The sequence below is a fragment of the Serpula lacrymans genome, assembly GCF_000218685.1.
Source record: "Serpula lacrymans var. lacrymans S7.9 unplaced genomic scaffold SERLAscaffold_2, whole genome shotgun sequence".
Taxonomy (NCBI): Eukaryota; Fungi; Basidiomycota; class Agaricomycetes; order Boletales; family Serpulaceae; genus Serpula; species Serpula lacrymans.
Genome location: NW_006763291.1, coordinates 3,259,482 through 3,279,360, shown reverse-complemented (window position 1 = coordinate 3,279,360; position 19,879 = coordinate 3,259,482). Strand labels below are relative to the sequence as shown.

At 43.7% G+C, this 19,879-nt stretch overlaps 8 protein-coding genes across 8 annotated transcripts; 3 read left to right on the top strand and 5 right to left on the bottom strand.

The window, feature by feature from the left end:
• Nucleotides 1–289: 289 nt before the first annotated feature.
• On the bottom strand, nt 290–766 carry SERLADRAFT_379597 (uncharacterized protein; the record flags this gene model as incomplete). The annotated part of the gene is made up of 2 exons (XM_007314159.1): nt 290–483; nt 543–766. Coding segments are annotated over 2 exons (175 nt in total), but the record flags the coding sequence as incomplete, so codon positions are not given.
• Nucleotides 767–875: 109 nt separating this feature from the next.
• On the top strand, nt 876–2,295 carry SERLADRAFT_458392 (uncharacterized protein; the record flags this gene model as incomplete). The annotated part of the gene is made up of 1 exon (XM_007314158.1): nt 876–2,295. The coding sequence occupies one exon, from the start codon at nt 1,056–1,058 to the stop codon at nt 2,154–2,156; it is 1,101 nt and encodes a 366-aa protein (XP_007314220.1).
• A 113-nt stretch (nt 2,296–2,408) lies between these two features.
• SERLADRAFT_433917 (uncharacterized protein) lies at nt 2,409–2,844 on the bottom strand (the record flags this gene model as incomplete). Its single annotated transcript, XM_007314157.1, has 3 exons — nt 2,409–2,435; nt 2,496–2,765; nt 2,818–2,844. 3 exons carry the CDS (start codon nt 2,842–2,844, stop codon nt 2,409–2,411), a joined length of 324 nt encoding a protein of 107 aa, XP_007314219.1.
• A 327-nt stretch (nt 2,845–3,171) lies between these two features.
• On the bottom strand, nt 3,172–4,631 carry SERLADRAFT_445723 (uncharacterized protein; the record flags this gene model as incomplete). Its single annotated transcript, XM_007314156.1, has 13 exons — nt 3,172–3,209; nt 3,419–3,439; nt 3,496–3,536; nt 3,587–3,612; nt 3,662–3,771; nt 3,821–3,830; nt 3,898–3,941; nt 4,003–4,028; nt 4,082–4,110; nt 4,166–4,179; nt 4,241–4,294; nt 4,349–4,407; nt 4,458–4,631. The coding sequence occupies 9 exons, from the start codon at nt 4,507–4,509 to the stop codon at nt 3,706–3,708; spliced, it is 354 nt and encodes a 117-aa protein (XP_007314218.1).
• Nucleotides 4,632–5,287: 656 nt separating this feature from the next.
• SERLADRAFT_445722 (uncharacterized protein) lies at nt 5,288–6,015 on the bottom strand (the record flags this gene model as incomplete). The annotated part of the gene is made up of 3 exons (XM_007314155.1): nt 5,288–5,535; nt 5,605–5,948; nt 6,001–6,015. 2 exons carry the CDS (start codon nt 6,013–6,015, stop codon nt 5,610–5,612), a joined length of 354 nt encoding a protein of 117 aa, XP_007314217.1.
• Nucleotides 6,016–8,136: 2,121 nt separating this feature from the next.
• SERLADRAFT_445721 (uncharacterized protein) lies at nt 8,137–11,512 on the top strand (the record flags this gene model as incomplete). Its single annotated transcript, XM_007314154.1, has 8 exons — nt 8,137–8,452; nt 8,504–9,226; nt 9,285–9,513; nt 9,566–9,695; nt 9,844–10,388; nt 10,446–10,546; nt 10,601–10,711; nt 10,769–11,512. 8 exons carry the CDS (start codon nt 8,137–8,139, stop codon nt 11,446–11,448), a joined length of 2,835 nt encoding a protein of 944 aa, XP_007314216.1.
• A 1,966-nt stretch (nt 11,513–13,478) lies between these two features.
• Nucleotides 13,479–15,728, bottom strand: SERLADRAFT_405757 (uncharacterized protein; the record flags this gene model as incomplete). The annotated part of the gene is made up of 10 exons (XM_007314153.1): nt 13,479–13,881; nt 13,936–14,064; nt 14,118–14,146; nt 14,745–14,850; nt 14,904–15,070; nt 15,123–15,228; nt 15,321–15,368; nt 15,421–15,433; nt 15,569–15,650; nt 15,711–15,728. The coding sequence occupies 10 exons, from the start codon at nt 15,726–15,728 to the stop codon at nt 13,479–13,481; spliced, it is 1,101 nt and encodes a 366-aa protein (XP_007314215.1).
• Nucleotides 15,729–16,752: 1,024 nt separating this feature from the next.
• On the top strand, nt 16,753–17,477 carry SERLADRAFT_433913 (uncharacterized protein; the record flags this gene model as incomplete). The annotated part of the gene is made up of 3 exons (XM_007314152.1): nt 16,753–16,899; nt 16,963–17,007; nt 17,070–17,477. 3 exons carry the CDS (start codon nt 16,753–16,755, stop codon nt 17,475–17,477), a joined length of 600 nt encoding a protein of 199 aa, XP_007314214.1.
• Nucleotides 17,478–19,879: the final 2,402 nt, after the last annotated feature.

Below are 19,879 nucleotides of genomic sequence, written 5' to 3'. Positions count from 1 at the left end.
CAAAGTCGCTAGTGGCGGGTTCTGCTGCTGAGTAAGCATATCGGTTAGCTCGCAGTCTTGTTAGGCGCATGCAGCTTATGGAACGTCTGCCCGCAGTAGTGAGACATTCGCAGACTCTGCTCTTGTTTACGACGCTCTGGTTGTAACGAAGCAAGACGCCATGCAGCATTCCATCGCACCTTCGGTTGGCCATGACGTCACGAGTTCCAGTAGAAAAGACCAAATGATCAGCCGTAAAGATTCAACATTATTGATGGGGGAGTGGCATTCATCATCCTCGGCGGTTACAAACATACCGAGATAGACTCGGGAATCGGGACACATCGATTCGATGGCTTGTATTATAAATTTGCACCAGCGGGCGCCATGCCAGACGACGAATGAATGACATCGCCAGGGATTTTGGAATGATCGTAAAATATATAGGAGACCATATGAAACTCGCCTAGCCTTGTAGTGTTCGATGTGTTTGTGCCACAGTGGGTCCGTGGGCGCCCACCTCAGATCTGGAAGGCAGCATAATAATAATGTTCCTCCTTCAGGAAAGAAATAATCCTGTCCCTTCGACTACCCATGGAGATGGTAAAAAAATAGTCCAACTTAAACCTACAGCACATACTGGAAGAAATGGAGCCCCAAATAGCCTGTGACGAGCATTTGGGCTGAAACTGGGCGCAATCCTCTTTGTGATCAGGCTCAACATTAAAGAATGGTGGATGGGAATGATGAGCGGCATATACTGGTAAGCGCTAACATTTTGTGTGTGACAGGTCCTACCACAGCTTGGGTTGAAATATAATATTTGGCTCGTGTTGGTCCACGACGACAGTTCATAATATAACCATTTATCTGGTAAACAGATGGTAAACAGAAATATCGATGGCGTCCTTTTCGTACTTTGGTCTTGAATATGGTAGTTACAAAAAGAGAGAGTAGATGTAAGTATTTCGCCTCGAGGAGCGACTCGGGTTTCAGAAGAAACTCAAGGCTGTCAAGGCAAAAACTGCGGCAACTCCCGCGTAGACCTAGATCAAGGTTAAGGTTTTATTGACTACATGATTAATGTGGGTTCTAATAGACGTCAACTTCCGTCTTGTAACTACTGCGAGCACTGCATTATTTTTCAGCATTCGACATTCATCTCGTTCTACGGACTTGACGCACATTCCTTCATGCCTGCAGTAAAACGTAAACGTTCAATAACACCTTTGACAAATGTTGTACCAGTCTCGCTGTCCACAAATGCTCAGGCTGGGCCGTCATCTCCACATGCTTCAAAGAAGCTGAAGCTACTTTCTGCATACACTACCGCATCTCCATTTCCATCCTTCCATCATCCAACAAACTCAGAAGCCACTGAAATTCACGAACTTCTTGCTAAATATACGCCGGGCGGTGCACCTCGCCTTCGTGCGCCATCTCCTTCAGCGAACGCTGCCAGAACGTGCGGTAGCGTACCCAATGTCCTAGAATCTCTCATCGGCACTATCTTATCGCAGAATACATCCTCAGCTAACAGCACGCGTGCCAAACACTCCCTCGATACCGCTTTCGGAAGGAATGACTTCGCAGCTATTGCAAAAGCTGCACGGCCGGACGTTGTTGCAGCCATCGCATCCGGGGGCCTCGCGAACAAGAAAGCTAAAACAATACAAGACATACTGGAGAGCGTGAAACAGCGTCATGGCGCTTATAACCTTCAGCATCTCGCGGATGTCCCTGACGAGGAAGCCATGCGAGAGCTTGTCTCTTACAATGGCGTTGGACCTAAGACGGCTGCATGTGTTTTGTCGTTTTGTCTTGGAAGAGAGTCATTTGCTGTCGACACCCATGTTTATCGGTTAAGTCGTCTTTTAGGCTGGGTACCCCAGAGTGCAGACCGAGTGTTAGCGCAGGCACACCTTGACGTGACCTTACCAGGCGAGTTGAAATATGCATTGCATGTCATGATGGTCAAGCACGGTCGTATTTGCTCAGGTTGCAAAAAAGATGGGAAAGGCAGTTGCCCCTTGAAAGAGTGGCTGAAAGAACACAAAGGTGTAAAAGCGGACGAAGTGGAGGAACGTGTCGTAGAGGCAGAAGAACACATTAAAGAGGAAGAAAGGAAGCAGGTTAAAACATCAGCTGGACGGTCGAAAAGAGTCAAGAAAAGTTGACAGTATGATTTTTAGAGGTGTAACGTGTATAACTCCAGCGCCATATTGCTTAGCTTAAGTGTATATTAATATATGCATGTTGAGATACTTCAGTATCTGTGTCTTTTCTACCCAAGGATTCAAATAGTATAGAAGCTTCAAAAAATAAATTACTGTCAGGAGCAGATTTGAGTGATAGTACATGTTGGACAAGACAGAATACAATTTTTTTTACGGAACTATAGTCGGGCCAATACCACCCTTAGATGTCATTCACACCAATGACTTCACTCCGTTCGACTACGACACCAATACAGTCAGTTGCGACCAAGCAGTTTTCAGTTAACCAAAATAGCCCACCTTATCACCCCCATTATAACTTCCAATCTCATCAAGCGCGATGAACTCCACATTTGCAGGCTTATTTCCGACAACGTTCATAGTGTTATTCTTACCATTACCGGGCGTACCAAAGTGAGACTTCTGGTTCATGCTATGTTTAATAGGCGACGCCTCCGTAATATACGATGGCTGCCTTGTGTTCAACATGGTCATGAGAGAATTTGTGTAGAGGCCAACTAAAGCGAATTGAGCCGCACTATACCACAGTTGATTAGGGTTAATAGCAATCTGGCGATTCTCGTGAGGAAAAAAGGGAAATAAAACAAGGCGGAAGGCATACCGCAAGGACCATGACAAGGGTGACCATTCTAGTAGCAAATAATGAAATTCTGCAGCATTGGAGAGAGACTGAACTACGCACAAAGTTATCAAGCCTCTGCTTGCGGCATAGATTATCAAATTGTTTAGGATGTGACGAGTCCTGTTTGAGCCATTACTATGTGTTTCCACAAAGGAGGAAGTAAAACGATGTCTACCTGTGGAAACCAGTCCGTTTCCGGTACAAAAGTAAGCACAAAGATATTGTGATTGATCCATCTGAAACGCATTGGAATGCAAAGGCGGGCATTATTGTACCGTGCTGTTGCAAGGATTTAAGTGCCCTAAGCGATGGAATCTTGAGATATGGTCTTACAGCAATTTCCGGTAAGATCATGAGCGTTGGTGATTGGATCCTATCCGCAATGTCGATGTTGTATATCTTTTTGAAGAGGGAAATATACGCACACACGAACACTAGTGTCTGCATACATTTTGAATGTATAAAACCAAATGTTTTCGAAAGAGCGAGATCTACGAACCTAATCCAAAAGCTGTGTTTTGTGACAAAGTTTCTGATTAGCAAGAAAAATACAGATTGGAGGAAGCTCATGCTAACCAATAAAAGACAAAGAAGGGAGCGCCTGGTGGGTTGGGAAAACAGGTCAGATTGTTCGATAAGAAAAACAGGAAAACAAACAAGTATTCCAATCAGCCACCAGCGAAACCAGTCACTGCTTACTATGGTTGAGATGAGCATGCGAAATGAATGATCCTTGAAAAATGCACACATTGGAAAATCATCTTCATGTAGTAACTAAAAATGAAATGAGAAATGAGGAATTTTTGTGTATGATAGTCCTTACGCCGTAATGGTGATGTATGATATGATCTCGAAAGAAGGAAAAAATCAGTTGATTAGCCATAGCTTGACTCGACAAACCATGGCTGCCCTTACATATAAAAGAACAGTCGCCTATGGCATAACTTTAGTGATTGATTTTCTTATTTATTAGAATACATACCTTCAATGACCTGTATATAGATCATGATCGGAGTCAAGAAATAGACCTAGAGAAGATACATTCATATTATGACATACCATGTGTTATTGAAAGCTAGTAGAATGTCTGACTCTACTTTTACCTGGCAACGCAAGAGATTAGCGACAATAACCCAGAATGAATAGACGGTACCGAGGACTAACCATGTGGAGATAAGTATGGTGGGACACTAAAAAAAGGAGTTAGACCAACGATTCACAAGTAAAGGGAAAGCTTTCAAACATGAAACAGAATGCACTGTGCTCAGAACCCTGCCGTTAGAACATGTTCAGGTCAAACCGCCATCATTTGTCAGCTAGACCATACCAGAGAAATACAACCTAAAAATGAAGTTGACATCGACCTCAGATATTTGTGAGGCATTTATACAGGCAAACACACCAATGTTTTTGTCCACGCACTATCTTTTGGATAGTGAATCCAATAAATGTATGCCTGTGGTCCTGTGAGCCGACTAGGAACCTAAGGATTGGAATTGCGGGTACATGCCTGTGTCGTCGTAAGTCCATACAAACCCATTGCTAGCCATGAACCAACAAGTGCAGGGCCTGCAAGTAGAATTTATCATTGGTCATTCTACGCAGCAAATTGGACTCACCGAAAGAATCCTCGAACGAGGGCATTGAAGAAGGTATGATTGGGATAGACATTGTTTAGAGACAGAGAACCTGCTTATTGGCACTGTATATAAAGACTTTGTGTCGAGTTCTTTTGATATATACCTCAGCTGGATATCATGATAAAGAGGGCTCTGCACATGATGCGTGTGATGAAATGATATAGAGTGGGTTTCATTAGGGCTGCACCGTAACCAAAAAAATAAGAATGAAGGCTGTCAACCGTGTTTGGGAAATTTTTCTTATTCTGTTGTTTGAATCTACCTTCTGAGATCAGAGATTCATCTCCAGAAAGCTGTTGAACACTGCGCCTTCCATAACTCACAATTATCAGATAGGTACGAGTTGAAAGAAGGGTGTCCACCTGGCTCTATCACCGATGTATGAGCGTTAGCATAGCTCTTTGTGGCTGGTAGATACATCAGGAAAACGGGGAGAAATTTTCATTATCAGGAGGAGTTGATATGCCATCAAAGTGGCTGTAGCTTGAGATGGTTTAACAGTAATAACAATTGTCGGAAAAATCCATGTTTGCGTATAAGGCCTGATAGGTCCCAGTAAGGCCATCATGAGTTTGAGTGACGTACCTGCAAAAGGCTGCAACAAGGTCTTTTCAGGTGTCATCAGAAATGCCCCTTCTAGACCAGCATCAGTAAAATGTCAACTTTCTTTGAAGACCTTAACTCAGCTTAAAACGATTTTAAGAGTGATTAAGATCGGTTTGGTGCCAAGGGACCTATGGATTTTCAAGACGAGAAAAGTTTGATTAAGGACACTCAATTTCTTGAATCTCACTGAGTACTACTTTGAACAAACTTGAACAACTCTTGAATTTTTATTAAGGCATTAAGAAGTAACTCCTAAGATGAAAGCAAGATATTTTCGAGAACCGGAACAAGTAGCATTAAATGAGAATAAGAAAAAGTCAGTGCTCCGAGTTGTAAAAGACGAAACACAATTCAAGACACAATTATCACCAAAACAAACTGAGCAGGGATGTGGAAAGAGTCTACAAGGAATTCATGATAGCTGGGGAAAACACTAAATGTATTTGATCATCTATGCACCCCAACGCAAAAAACCTGTAATGAGCATGAATGCGAGGGCACACATACAAGGAACACTTACACAGCCTAAACATCAGCTAGACGGGCTCGAGGGTCAGCACCTCCATCTGTACTTGTGGCCGGCTGTTTAGAGCGTCCTTTTCCAACAATGTAGGTGCTTGCTTTTGCCACTATGTCGTCCATCGTCTCTTGTTTGAGTGCTTTGATTGATGTAGCATAATAGCGAGTAGCCTCGCCCCAGTTCGTGTCAGAGAACGCCGCATGGCTACCGGTTGTTTTGCCAGTAGCCCTGTTGAGCTCTCGAACCGGCTTGACTTTCCGAGCTACGGAACCTACTTGGGATTGCGTTACTGGCGGGTCCCAGGTGATTTTTCTCTCAGCCCACATAGTAAATGCACGTTCAACCTATATTCAGGCTTTAGTAGAGACCTCGAAATGATGCTGGTTTTGTACTCACGGCTGCTGCGCTCATCGCTAGGGCCCCTACCGGTGGATACTTCTTAGTGTCTGTGGCATTACTATGCACACTGTCAGCTTGCAATACCTCAACATCAATAGATGTGTTAACTGCCGCAAGGTGGGCCGCAAATGTTTGCAGGACAAACGGCGACCAAAAGAGACCACAAAATCCCTAAAAACAAAATGTGAGCCAAATATGATGTATTATGAGACCACATACCGAGGGATCATCCCCTATTTCTTCGTAGAGGTATGCAAAACCAGTGAGAACTTCACTAGCAAATTCTTGACGGGCGTGATAAGTTGTGTAAGCGGGATCAGATTCAAAGAAGTGCTCCACCATGGCCATGGCAGTAGAACCAAAACCACTTCGCCATTCTGAAAGACGTTGAGAGGCCTAAGAGCTAGTGAAAGAAATAACAAGACAAAAGACAAAATAAAACTCACCACAAGATAGACAGGGTCTTGTACAGTGATAGCGTGGCGAATGTTGGGATAGATAGCATCCCAGGCCAGTTGCATGGCCCAGATTGCCTTGGTGTCACTAATGTTCCAGGGATTCTCGCAGGTCCCAACCCACTTCTCATACATTGTGATAAAAGTGTTGCGCCAACGGCCACCCTCCATGCAACCCTCCGGGAGGTCAGAGTTTGTGATTTTTGTCGGATGTTCAACTTTGATGCGCTTTAAGGGAGGCTTAACACCATCTCGAAATTTAACGAGGTTCTAGAGAAGAATAAGGTCAGTAAAAAACAAACTTGAACGGTTAACTCACAGTGCTTATGGTACACTTTCCCTTAACAGCCTCTATGTACTCTTCTATCTCAACTTCATCCTCAAGTCCACCCGCCCGATATCCAATACCAGTGCCTTCATTTGTAGCTGACCACGTATTTGATGTGGATTGTGAAGAGAGCACCCGTTTCTTGTTGTTCGGATGAGATGTGCAAGCAGTGGAGTCTGTAGTGATGGGAAAGAGTGATGAAACGTCCTGCGAGTTTGTGCTGAATTCATCTGCTTCGTTTGTTGTAGCATAGTTTGGCTTGTGAACATTTTTTCTCCATGAATTAATGCCTACAGATTTGCTATAGGATGGATCCGACACATTTGAATTGAGGCGTTGGTAGAAAAATAGAGTTATTTCGTTGAGGCAAAGCAGTTGATCAGTCATTCTGTAGAGATCAGATGAAAGAAGAAATGTGCTGACCTTCCACGTGGTCTTTGCGCACCATATTGGGGCTTAGCCAGCGTCAGGTCGGAAGCTGCACTTCCTTGTTGCCTTAAGGCTACAATGGCACCTCGAATGCCTGAGTTGTTGCCTGCTTTCTTCTTTTTCTTGGGGACGAGCTCCTCTATGTCACTCTCTTCCAAACCTCCATTGTTGTCTCCATCATCAGCTCCATCATCAATTCCTCCATCAACTCCATCATCAGCTTGGAAGTCCAGCTGAGAAGAACACATCATATCAATGTCTCTATCATCAATTCCTTCATCAACTCCATCATTGGTTTGAAAGTCCAGCTGAGAAGAACACATCATACCTTGTTCGTCTTTTTTGCTCTCTTTGCTGCCTACTGATTCTTCTTCATCCTCGCTATCTGGGATGACCTTCAGGCTGCTTTTACGGCATGCAAGACGGGACTGGCGCCACTGGGAAGGAATAGGTGCCACAGAATCTTCCCTGCCATCCTTGATGACAGGGCTGTCTTTCTTACTTACCTGGCGCCGTTGAGAGGGAGGGAGCATAGGTATATTGTCTTCTATGTCTTCTCTGGCATTTTTATTTTCAACCTTTGCTGCAGCAGCAAGACCAAGCTTCATAGCTTGCACCAACTCCTTTTTGGTGAGTTCAAACTGTTCTTTCTCTTGCACTACCTCTGCTCGAGAACGACATTTTGGTTCCAGGTCAAGTAGAATTTTCCCGGGGTGTTGATGGGCATTTTTAGCACGAGTTACTGGGCGAGACATGGGGGGAAGATGGATGGACAAAGCTTTACGTGGAAGAGAGAAAATGGAGTTCAGGACTAATAGTAGGTAATTTTCAAATGAAATTTTCTGTGTTACTTCGGAACTAAAGCTTTCTCACACATAGTATGATTGCTCTTACGTTCTTTACTAGTAGACTTGAACAACAATGCCTCCCCAGATATATCATCACAAACCCGCCCGGCCACACCACAGCAGCTTAACTATACCCTGCGAGAATTCTCAGTGCAACCGCTGGTTTCGCAGTGTCTCCGGTTTGAAAAAACATGTGCGCTCTTGTCATGTCAGCGCCCCCAGCCATCCACTTCCTCCTGAGCACCCAGCACTTTCACCACCAGCTGAAAACGAACTAGAAAGCAACTTCGAACCATTTGACGGACAGGATGAGCAAGAAAATCCGCTATCCAATGAGCCATTAGAAGATCAGGCTCAATGTGAGATTGAATACCATCCTTTTCTAGATGGTATGTTGTCTATGTTTTCTAATGGGCATTATTCCTGCTGAAAACTCACAGGACGGCCTTGTGATGAAAACGGGAACTTTCTACCTCCTGGAGCAAAACCTGTACTACCCGAAACCCCGTCAACCAATGATTGGTCCCCATACCGGGATCGTGTTGAGTTTGAGACGGCGGAACTCATCTACAAAAAGGTACAGATGTCTGGGGGAGATATTAATGCCCTTGTAGATCTGTGGAGGGCCTCGTTCATCAAAAATGGTCTGGCTGATGAAGATGTCCCTTTTGCAAACAAGGACGACTTGTACCGAGTAATTGACTCAACTTCCAGCAGTGACATGCCATGGGAGTCTTTCTCTCTCTCATATAATGGCAAGCTTCCCGAAGAAGACCCCTCAGAGTGGATGAAACAGGAATTTGATGTTTGGTTTAGGAGTTCACTTGCCATCATTCAAAACATGCTATCTAATCGAGACTTCTGTGGTGAAACCAATTTCATGCCTTACCGGAAGTTTAGCAAGAAGGGAGAGCGAGAATATAAAGACTTCATGTCAGGGGAGTGGGCCTGGAAGCAGGCCGACAAGATCTCCGTGGATCCAACAACCCATGGCTCATCATTCGTGCCCGTTATTCTAGGCAGCGATAAGACCACAGTGTCAGTTGCGACAGGCCAAAATGAATATTATCCAGTGTATATATCCATTGGAAACGTTCACAATAATGTCCGACGAGCACACAGGAATGCTGTTGCATTGCTGGGCTTTCTGGCCATTCCAAAGAGTTTGTTCTATTCAACAATATTTTTTCTTTGCGTATACTAAAGCTAACACCTTTTCAGCTGAGAAGAAGTATGCAAATGATGTCAAGTTTCGCAAGTTTCGCCGACAGTTATTCCACACCTCCCTGGCTCGCATTCTTCAATATCTCAAACCCGGGATGCTAGTTCCGGAGGTTCTACGATGCGCTGACATGCATTTTAGGCGTGTTATCTATGGTATTGGTCCATACATAGCTGATTATCCGGAGCAGGCTCTTCTTGCATGTATAGTTCAAGGGTGGTGTCCTCGGTAAGTGGCTTTCTTATACGGTACTATTCAGACTAATATCTGATTCTCATAGCTGTATTGCCTGGCCTAACAATCTTGATGGCGAAGGTGGTCGGCGCTCAGAAGATCACACAGAGGTTCTTGCAAACTTCCTCAGTCCAGTGGTTTTGTGGGACCAATATGGTATTGTTAGCGACATAGTAGTGAGTCTTTTACATTCGAACAAATCCTGTTCTTTATCATACACCAACCCTTTTACATTCAAACAAATTTTGTTCTTTCTCATACACCAACCCTTTTACATTCGAACGAATCCTGTTTTTTCTTGTTCACCAACCCACACTCAAACAGCCATTCACACATGATTTCCCTCGTGCCGACATACATGAAATTCTGGCTCCTGATCTTCTTCACCAAGTCATCAAAGGTACTTTTAAGGATCACCTTGTGACTTGGGTAGAGGATTACCTCCATCTAACATACAGCAAGAAGCGGGCTGACGAGATTTCGGATGACATTGACCGACAGATTGCAGCAGTTCCCTCATTTCCTGGCCTTCAACGATTTCCTCAAGGCCGTGGATTCAAGCAGTGGACCGGCGACGATTCAAAGGCTCTCATGAAGGTGTACCTCCCCGCTATTGAAGGGCATGTCCCCCCAGACATAATACGCACATTCCAGGCTTTTCTCGACTTCTGTTACTTGGTACGGCACGATACTCACAGTGACAGCACCATCCAGAAAGTGCAAGATGTCGTCAAGGATTTCCACCACAGCCGCACCATTTTTGAGACACTAGGTGTCCGACCAACAGGGTTCTCTCTCCCACGACAGCATTCACTACAACATTATCCATGGCTCATTCAAATGTTTGGGTCTCCAAACGGCCTCTGTTCGTCAATAACGGAATCATGACTCATTACGGCTGTAAAAGAACCATGGCGCCGGTCAAGCAGATTTGAAGCACTTGGTCAGATGTTGCTGATTAACCAGAGGCTCGACAAACTTGCGGTCTCTAGGGTGGACTTTACAGCCCGTGGGATGCTTTCAGGCAGTATCCTAGACTATGTAAAGAATTATCACAATGATGCAATGGAGGCTACAAGAGCTCTGGATACAAGAGTGGAGCACCACAACACCGAAGACAACAACAACGGGGATAGTGGGCCGGTCCCAGGTCCATTGACACCTGGCTATGTCAAACCATCGGTTCGCCGTTGTACATTTTATTTCACTGCTATTTACATGTATATTATACTGATGGCTATCTTTTTAGTGCGTCAATATTCAACAAACTGCCACAAACTCAGTGTGCAGCTCAACCAACCCCGCCTTGTTGAGTTACTCCGGCGCTTCCTTTACAGCCAAGCGCACATGAACGACCATGTTGCGCCCTCAGCCTTTAATATACCCCTGCACCAATGCCCCATGTTCAATCCGAGGGTAGTTGCGACGCACTCGGCAGTCGCATATTTCTATGCACCAAGCGACTGCAGTGGAATTGGTGGTATGCGCCAAGAAACAATTCGTGCCACGCCTTTGTGGCAAAAGCATGCGGCTTGTTACGACTGTGCTTTTGTCGAGCGCGATCCTTCAATTCCAGGAATCCGAGGACTCGATGTCGTTCGCATTTTTGCATTCCTTTCTTTCTCACATGATAATACTACTTATCCATGTGCTCTTATACAGTGGTTCTCTCATATTCTGGATGAGCCTGATGAACTCACTGGGTTGTGGAAGGTCCAGCCTGATACAAATGACGATGGATCACCCAGTCTCGAAATTATTCATTTAGACTGTATCTTTCGTAGTGCACATCTCATGCCTGTATTCAGCGATTATGGTCATCAGTTCATCCCATCTGACATTGATTTCACTAACTCACTAGATAAATTTCCTACGTTCTACATTAATAAATATATAGACCATCATGCCTTCGGACTTAGCCAAGGATGATTCATAACTTGTCAAACTTGATTTTATACTTCATGTACTTGGACCACGCTTGGATAACACTTTGCTCAAAATGTCTGAATGCTTCTACTTAGACCAGCCTACGTGTCTAAATGAAGTTGAAGGTGAATTGGCTCGCTTTCTTGTTCACTTGATAGAGCTTTAATTCCTTATATTTCTTGAACATAGTCTTGAAAGTCAGCAAAGCGTGACCAAGTTCCGTCAAGAAATTTGACACTTTACTGATGCAGGCTGATCAGCGTGATCATGATCATTGCCCATATCAATGGAAATAGCATGAACACGATGATGTGGTCGACTAGAGAAGTCACACTGGTCAGAATGAAAGCAAATATTGGCCTGATAGCATGAGCCAGGTCCTTTACTCGGCGTATCAGGCATTATAGGGTATATTATGACCAAGAAGGTCAATTCTGACAAAGTATGACATTTGTTTATAGTATGAGAAAACATGCATTGGCCAGGGCTTGAACCTGGGACTCCAGCTTTCATGGTCTGGTGCTTTACCAACTAAGCTACCAAGGCGTACTTGGAAAGCATACTGATTGGTTGCATGCCCAGAAGGTCCAGAATCACTGTACACGGGTGCAGATCCCATTGTGTTGTGATAAGTTCACCACTTAATCAGAAAAAGCATGGTTGTTGGATATTTGGTCCCTCAGGGCGTGGGAACAGGCGTGGGAGAAGGATTCTTTTGGCAAACGAATACCGTAACAACGTAAATACATGCTTCTTATATAACAAACATATGTAAATATCATGTGAGAAACAATGATAGCCACAAAAGGCTGGTTGTAATCACAGAGTAAAGCTTCGGGCAAAGCTCCGAAGTTTGCTTATGTAATATAATTTCTACAATGGTTTCTCGAGGGTAGAAAAACTATGATATTCTGCAGTATAGTGAATACAAAAGAACAATGCGAGTCTTAAACTACAATAGCTGGTTGACTTGTCTCGGGATGTAAGTCACAACACCATGGTAATTGCTTTGACGAGAATGAAGAGCTAGTTTCTGAAACATGGTTTACTGTGGCAATGAGTGGTAAATAGAAGTATCTTGAATGTTTACTTTACCAAATTATAGAACTTGCTTGCCTGTGATTCGGAATGTCTGTTCCATTTAGTTGAGAAATGTTGTTGGATGTAGGTTTGGGAAGTACATGTGCCGCCTGTGTGTGACTGTAAGATTGTACAAGAGTCATAGACATCAGAAAATTGGGGAGGAGCTGTTATAGCCAGGCGGAGTTGATGACTATTTGCCAAAATGCTGTGTCCTGGTAGTGGCTTGTATGTATTGATGAAGCATTATCAGATATTAGCAGAGTGATAGTACATTGTGACAAAACCGGATAAACCCGGTCTCTGCTAAAGCAGCCATTGTTCTCCATGGAGCATAATGGCTGCTTCATGGAGTCACCATTGTTCTCCTAGGACTTATTATACTATAGCGAGTAGCAGCTCCGACTATAAGTAGTAGGGGGTTTGGTATAGGAATACCTCAGTTGTTTCTATAGCCTCTTAGGCAGCGGCTGAGTTTCACTTAGATTTATTAATAACCAGGCAGAGTTGGTAATTCAGTGCCAAAATGATCTACCAGGACAACATCTCAGCTACGTCTACAAGGATGAATCAGATACCTACAATAGTCACAACTGCCAAGTTACCATAGTTTAATGTTGATATTTATCTGGAAATTAGTTAGAAAGATCTGGCTATCTGGGGACAACGATACCCAAAGATCGCACTATTAGCTGAAAATGATGCACCTCCACAATAATGTCATAGTCATGTCAGTTCATGGTCAGGCAGAGTGATCCCTAACCTGTCTAATCCCGCCAAACCATGGTAATATTACAAAGACATGGGCCCATCTTGCTGAAACAACACTGAAAAGATATACTAGTTATAAACATGAAGTTTGGATGCGGCTTAGTCTGCTACTAGTAGTTGGTCAAAGTCACAGTCTCACAGTATGGTATGCAATAGTGATGCTCGTACATAGTCTAGTCGTATTAATCATTGTAGTCAACATCTGATCTATACATGTCATCCATCATCAATAGCATATCTTTGTCCATTGTATCTTCTTCATTGCTGCAGTCCAAAACTGAACCATTGTCTGAGCTCAAGTTAATGCCTTCTCTGTCTTGCAATGTCAATTCTACATCACTATCGTCATCTTCAACATGTGGACACAAATGATCATCTTGAGCTGTGCCCTCATCTTCCTCTGCCTGTTCAGGCCGTTCTGCTTCTGGGGAGATTTGCAGGATACTACTTGAGCTAGTGTCTTGCATTATGTCAGCACATATACTGGTAGAAGATTCAGAAGCTGCGAGTGATTTTCCACAAGCATATACATGGCCCATGCCTAAACCCCAGTAGTATTGCATTGTCATATCTCGATCAACAAACCTGTGGCATAGTAGCTAGATTTTTTTACGCAGACTTGGAGGAACCAACACTCACCTATTAACATAGTATTGTTTCCAATCTTCACCATCTTGGGCCATCTTAGACATTCCAACCCTGTCAGGATGCATTTCCCCCTCGGCAAACCCCGGGACTAGATGGCAGCTTTGTGGCACAAGGAAGCTCCTATGTGTGGAATACAGGGCAAGTTTCCATGGTGAAGTCACAAAGCTGCTTACCAAGGGATTTTGTCACCTGCTCCAATATGCTGAGTGTGTTGTCAGTATGTAAATGAAGTTTAGCTAGACCGTGTTGTTGTGTAACGACCAAGAGTTTGTTACTCTGGCGCACAACTCAGACAAGCTATAGAGATGATGATGAGGAAGTGGTTACCCTTTAGGCTTCAACAAGTTAGTTGTGAGGATACAACAGGAGGACTCGCTGAGGAGTCCCCTTGATCTATTGGGGTATATATACTACTACAGGTTGTTTGTACATGTGTACTATACAGTTGATGAAGGTAGTGGCTGATGATGTCATGGGCATAGCCCGTGTGACCAGCCCCACTGTGTGAGATACTTGTAGCTAAAATAAGAAAGAAGGCAGCACAGCGCAAGAAAGAGGAGTTTGAACAAAAAGGGAAAGTGCCACATGGCACAATGTGTGAAAACTACAGAAAAAGGTTAAAGAGGAGAATGCAAATTAAAGGTCCGAAAATTGTGTATTGTAACATGTTGAGCCATGCAAAATAATAGACGTAAAATTTGAGTATTGTGTGGTTCCGGAAATAAGCATTGAAGGACCAGTATAGCACACTACAATGGTTCTGTCAGAATGTCAGAGAAGTAGGGATTGGAAGTACCTACCTGCAACAAATCTTCATAATTGTGGGTGGCCATTCTTTTCATTTCAGATGAATTGGTTGTGAAGCGCCAAATGGTATCTCTACTGAAAGTAGGTACCTGGCCATAGCTAATAGTAACATTGAGTTATTTGAAGGAGATGAACACTGAAGTGAAGCTCACCGTGAACCCAAAACATCTAAAAGCCCCACATTGATAGAAGAGAGTATCCTCATGAGATGAATGAAGAGTGACTTCCATACTCCCAGCTCTACCTCGTGCATAAAGTCAACAACCAGCATTGGATATACGTTGAAACCAAGTGGACCAAGCCTGTTCAAGAAGGCATTCTATATGGTGACTTGTTAATTGATGACAAGAAAATGAATCTATACTATGTACCAGATTGGGAACCATAGACTTATCTGCCAAAAGTTCTTTGATCCTCTGGTTGTTGACTGCGTAGTTTTTCTTGTAAATGAGATCACGGGCAGCTGATATCTTCTTCCTTCATTCAGCATTATATGGGCATTAGTAACACAACACATTGTATCATCTCCCACCCCAATATGTGGAATGCGGGCCATAAGTATCAAACACCGTGTGTATGGGCAACTGCCTAGGTTTTTGATACTCGCAATCAATATCCTACAGAAAAGGTCAGTATGGCCACACTGTACCTATACACAATGTTGCTTACTTTTTGGGGTAGTCTGCTGAATATGTAAAAATTCTGGGATAAAACCAACGTTGAATACCATCACAGCAAGTGATGACAATCCTGTGTTGATATACATGTAGGAACTCCTCATCAAGTAGTATGTCCCATTGAGCATCAAAGAACTCACGTTGACAGTGTGTCAAGAAGACATCGCTGAGTTTGTTAGTACCTGCGTGAACTTTTGCAAAGTCCTTGAAACTATCTGGTAGCTGTAAATATAACTAGTTGTAAGTTGAAGTTATTGAGCATGAAAAATAGAACATTCACACTTTGAAAATAAGCGGCATGGTTGCATAAATTACAAGACAGTTTCCCTTGACAATACTTGGATTCATTGGCAAAATATACATAAAGTGTTACAATACACACTTTTTGGACCTTTAAATTTCATTCTCCTCTTTAACTTTCTTCTGTAGTTTTCACACACTGTGCCATGCGGCACTTCCCATTTTGTTCAAACTCCACCTTCTTGCACTGCGCTGCCGTTCTTTATTTTTAGCTACAAGTATCTCACACAGTGGAGCTGGTCACATGGGCTGTGCCCCATGACATCATCAGCCACTGTCTTCATCAACTGTATAGTACACATGTACAAACAACCTGTAGTAGTATATATACCCCAATAGATCAAGAAGACTCCTCAGCGAATCCTCCTGTTGTTTACCCACAACAAACTCGGAGTTGGTCCTATCTAAAAGGGTAACCACTCCCCTCACTTCTTTAAAGCTTTGTCTGAGTTGTGCACCGGAGTATACAAACTCTTGGTTGTACATTAGGACTTGCTCTTACTACTCTCTTGCACTTTGTGCAAACCCGGACCACAGGGTTAAGTGGACGTCTTTCAAACAGTAAGACTTGGGAGCCAGACTGGTGTTGAGCATTTTGCTAGCCAGCAGAAACTCGAGCGTGTACCCCAGTTTGTTGCAAGCTCTTTGTTCTGAGGTACTAGAAAGTTTAGAATCAGATATACATGGCCCCCAGTGTTAAGGGGAGTACCTTAGCTCAACAATAGTGTGGAACTATTGTTGATTAGATCTACATACAGAATTTCCCCTTCGCTTTCCTCTGACTAGGCCGGGCACCTGCCTCCGCCAGTCTGGAGAAGGGCTGACAGTTTAACAAGCGGACCACCCCCTGACAACAGTTTGGACCAGGGTTTATTACATTTACATTTTTATATACTTTTCAAATACTATAGTGTGGGTAGTCAGGGATTGAAACCCGTTACTCAGCTGGGAAGAGGTTGATCTGCAGATAGCAAGTGGGGACCCCCAGTTGCCTTTTTTTACTTAACCAAGAGAACATGTTGCCATGTTGGTGCAAGAACAAACAGTGAACGTGAATGCTATCCTTTACCAAATGTGGGAGAAGATTACAAATCTCACCGCACAGCTCAAGGAACTCCAGGCTAGTCAGAGCGCTGGAAACATCAAGCAAAAATTTAACAAAAAGGTCAAGGTTGTCGCTGACCCCAGCACTTTCAAGGGAGACTGGGATAGATTTGCCAAATGATGGATCAAGGCAAACTGGGACATATTTGCCAATGATTTTGATATGTTAGCAGCTGTGCTGTTATGTTTTGACTAAAAGGACCTGTGGCAGGTTGATACACCCAAATATGACTCCAGGAGTGCTATACTGCCAATCACTGGGCCACCTGGAATGGTCTCAAGGTAGAGATTGAAAAGTATTTTAAACCACAAGCTGAGCGTGACTGGGCACATCAGCAAATCTGTTCCTTCAAACAAGGAAATATGAGGACAGATGATTTCATTACCCGGTTCCTGGCCCTCTCCATCCAAGGGGGTCTTGGAAATGAACAGGCAATAAAGTTGCTAGAATGCAATGTCAACCATGCCATTGCCAAACAACTCTATTTGCAGGATATGCGAAGCAATATTTTCTCCACGGCAGGAGAGGAGGTTTACAAAATTGGTAGAGCTCTGGAGCCCTACAAAATGCAATTTGGTGGCGGGCCCACCACCAAAAATAAACTATTCCCAGAGGAGCCCTGGGTCATCAAACTAAAATCATAATCACTCTCATGGGTTCAAGCCTTTCGGGCTACAGCCAGGGCAGGGTGCTCCTATGGATATTGACATGGTCCAAGGCAGACAGAGGCGCAGATTCAAGGGCAACTGCTATAACTGTGGCCAGGAGGGATTGCAGAAATAGGGTGCAGGCCGCCAAACAAAAAAATAACCAAGGGTGCCAGGAGCGCCAATCAGAAACAGAGAAGCCGGACAATCAGCTCGATACTCTGGCTGGTTGTTTGTATGACAAAATCTAAGCCTTCTTTTACGACCAACAGGTTGCTGAGATGAAGGCTCAGGGAAAAGAGTTTGGAGCTTAGGTCACTTGAGTGCCTTCACTCCTTAAAACAATGAAGTAAACCACAACGAGGTGGCCCCTGCTCTGGGGTGTTGCATGAGCAATAAAGGAAAGGGGGTGGCTCCCCAATTTGTAAATAAATTTCTCAACTTGTTATCAGAAGTATGTACTTATATGCAAAACTGTGACTGTAACATTTATGATGCTATTGCTGCACCAGTGTCTTCTCAGGAGCGTGGCCCCAGCGAGACAAACACTAGGGTGCTTGATTCTGGTAAAAATAAAAACAAAAACATAGAATATACTAAAGTAGAAAAACATGTTCTTTTTGGTTTTTTTTTCTTTGGAGCCGCTTTCTGCAGGGATCCCAAGGCATGCATTGATGCACACATATTTATTCCAAAAGGAGATCTGTTTAGATGTTGGTGTGGAAAACCTTGCCCGAGGCATAGTATACCCAACCAGTGCACTGCTTGATTCAGGCGCTAACAGAATTTTCATAGATCAGGTCTGGGCGGAGCAAATTGGACTCCCCCTTGTAAATTAGATGTATCTATTCCCATCTATAACATTGACGGTACACTTAACGCAGGTGGCTGCATTACACACAAATGTTCTTTTGTTGTTGAGTACTAAGGACACAGAGAACAAGTCACTGCCGAAGCTACCCAACTAGGGAAGATTAATTTGATCTTAGGCTGGACCTGGCTATTTAAACACAATCCTGAGATCAACTGGCAGATTGGGGTTGTCACTTTGTCACGTTGCCCTCAGGGATGTGATAACTTGGGTAAAACGAGTCACGTCTGTCAAACTGAGCTTGATGAAAGGATAAACACTGGTCATGTTTATGCCAAGCTCAGATCTTTGGATAAGATTGATGATGACAATGATGAGGTAAAGCCTGAGGAAGAGATTAAGAGGCTGGTACCTCCAGAGTACCATGACTTCTGGAAAGTCTTTTCAAAACACAAATCAGAGCGCTTCCCAGAGGCTAAGCCTTGGGACCATGTTATAGATTTGAAGGACACGTTCAAACCTAGAAAGGGACACATGATTCCTCTCTCTGTGCCAGAAAGAGATGAGGTTTCAAGTTTCATAGATGAACAGCTTAGGAAGGGTTACATCAGACCTTCCAAAAGCCCCATGATGTCCCCAGTGTTCTTCATTCCTAAAAAGGATGGTAGAAGTGTATATTAGGGACTATTATTACTTAAATGAGTACATGGTCAAAAACACGTATCCGCTGCCCTTGATTAGTCAGCTAGTAGACAAGTTAGATGGGGCCAAAATCTTAACAAAGATGAATCTCAGATAGGGGTACAATAATGTACGAATCAAAGAAGAAGATGTTTGGAAGGTTGCTGTCATGCACCAAAGTTGATTGGTATGATGGACAGGTGTCAAAAATGGAGTGAATATTCAAAAAGACTCGCCTTTGCGCTACACAGGCACAGTGCTATGTGGAATAGTAATCAATATTGCCTTTTTCAAACTTGTGGCTGATCAGCACCACCTCTATTAGGCAATCCAGTCACGCTCACCTTTTTTTTCCATTTGGTACTTTCGGCATTTCGGCATTTCGGCAAATTTTCACATCAGCACTGGCTACACATTGCGCCCTCACTTTTGTAGTTCTCCCTTACTTTTTTCTTTACTCAGCCCCACCATGAGACCCTTGCTCTCTTTTTTATTCTCACCTGATGGTTGCTTCTGGATCCCCATTCTAGTTCACCTCCTTGTCACCTCCACCCTCCTCCTGCTCGTCATCCTTGCTCCCCCACCATACCTGATGTCACCACTCTCTATCCGCTTCCATCACCAGTCTGTTGACCACCACGTGCCACTGCTGATACCAGCAAAGCCCCAGCAGCTGGTCCAAATTGGGCAACAGGTCCATCTTCACGACATTGATCTTTCATTGTATACTATCAAATCATCAGTCACTTGTCTTGCCTTGTTGGAGCGTGGGTGGGTAGTTCTTGAGCTGGAGAAGGTTCATCCCCTTGTGTCAACTATGTACATCGCTGTCCCATTCACTTGGGTACATTTATCTTTTGTCCATTGTCTTTGCTACAGCTACAGCTACCCCACACTGCCTGGGACT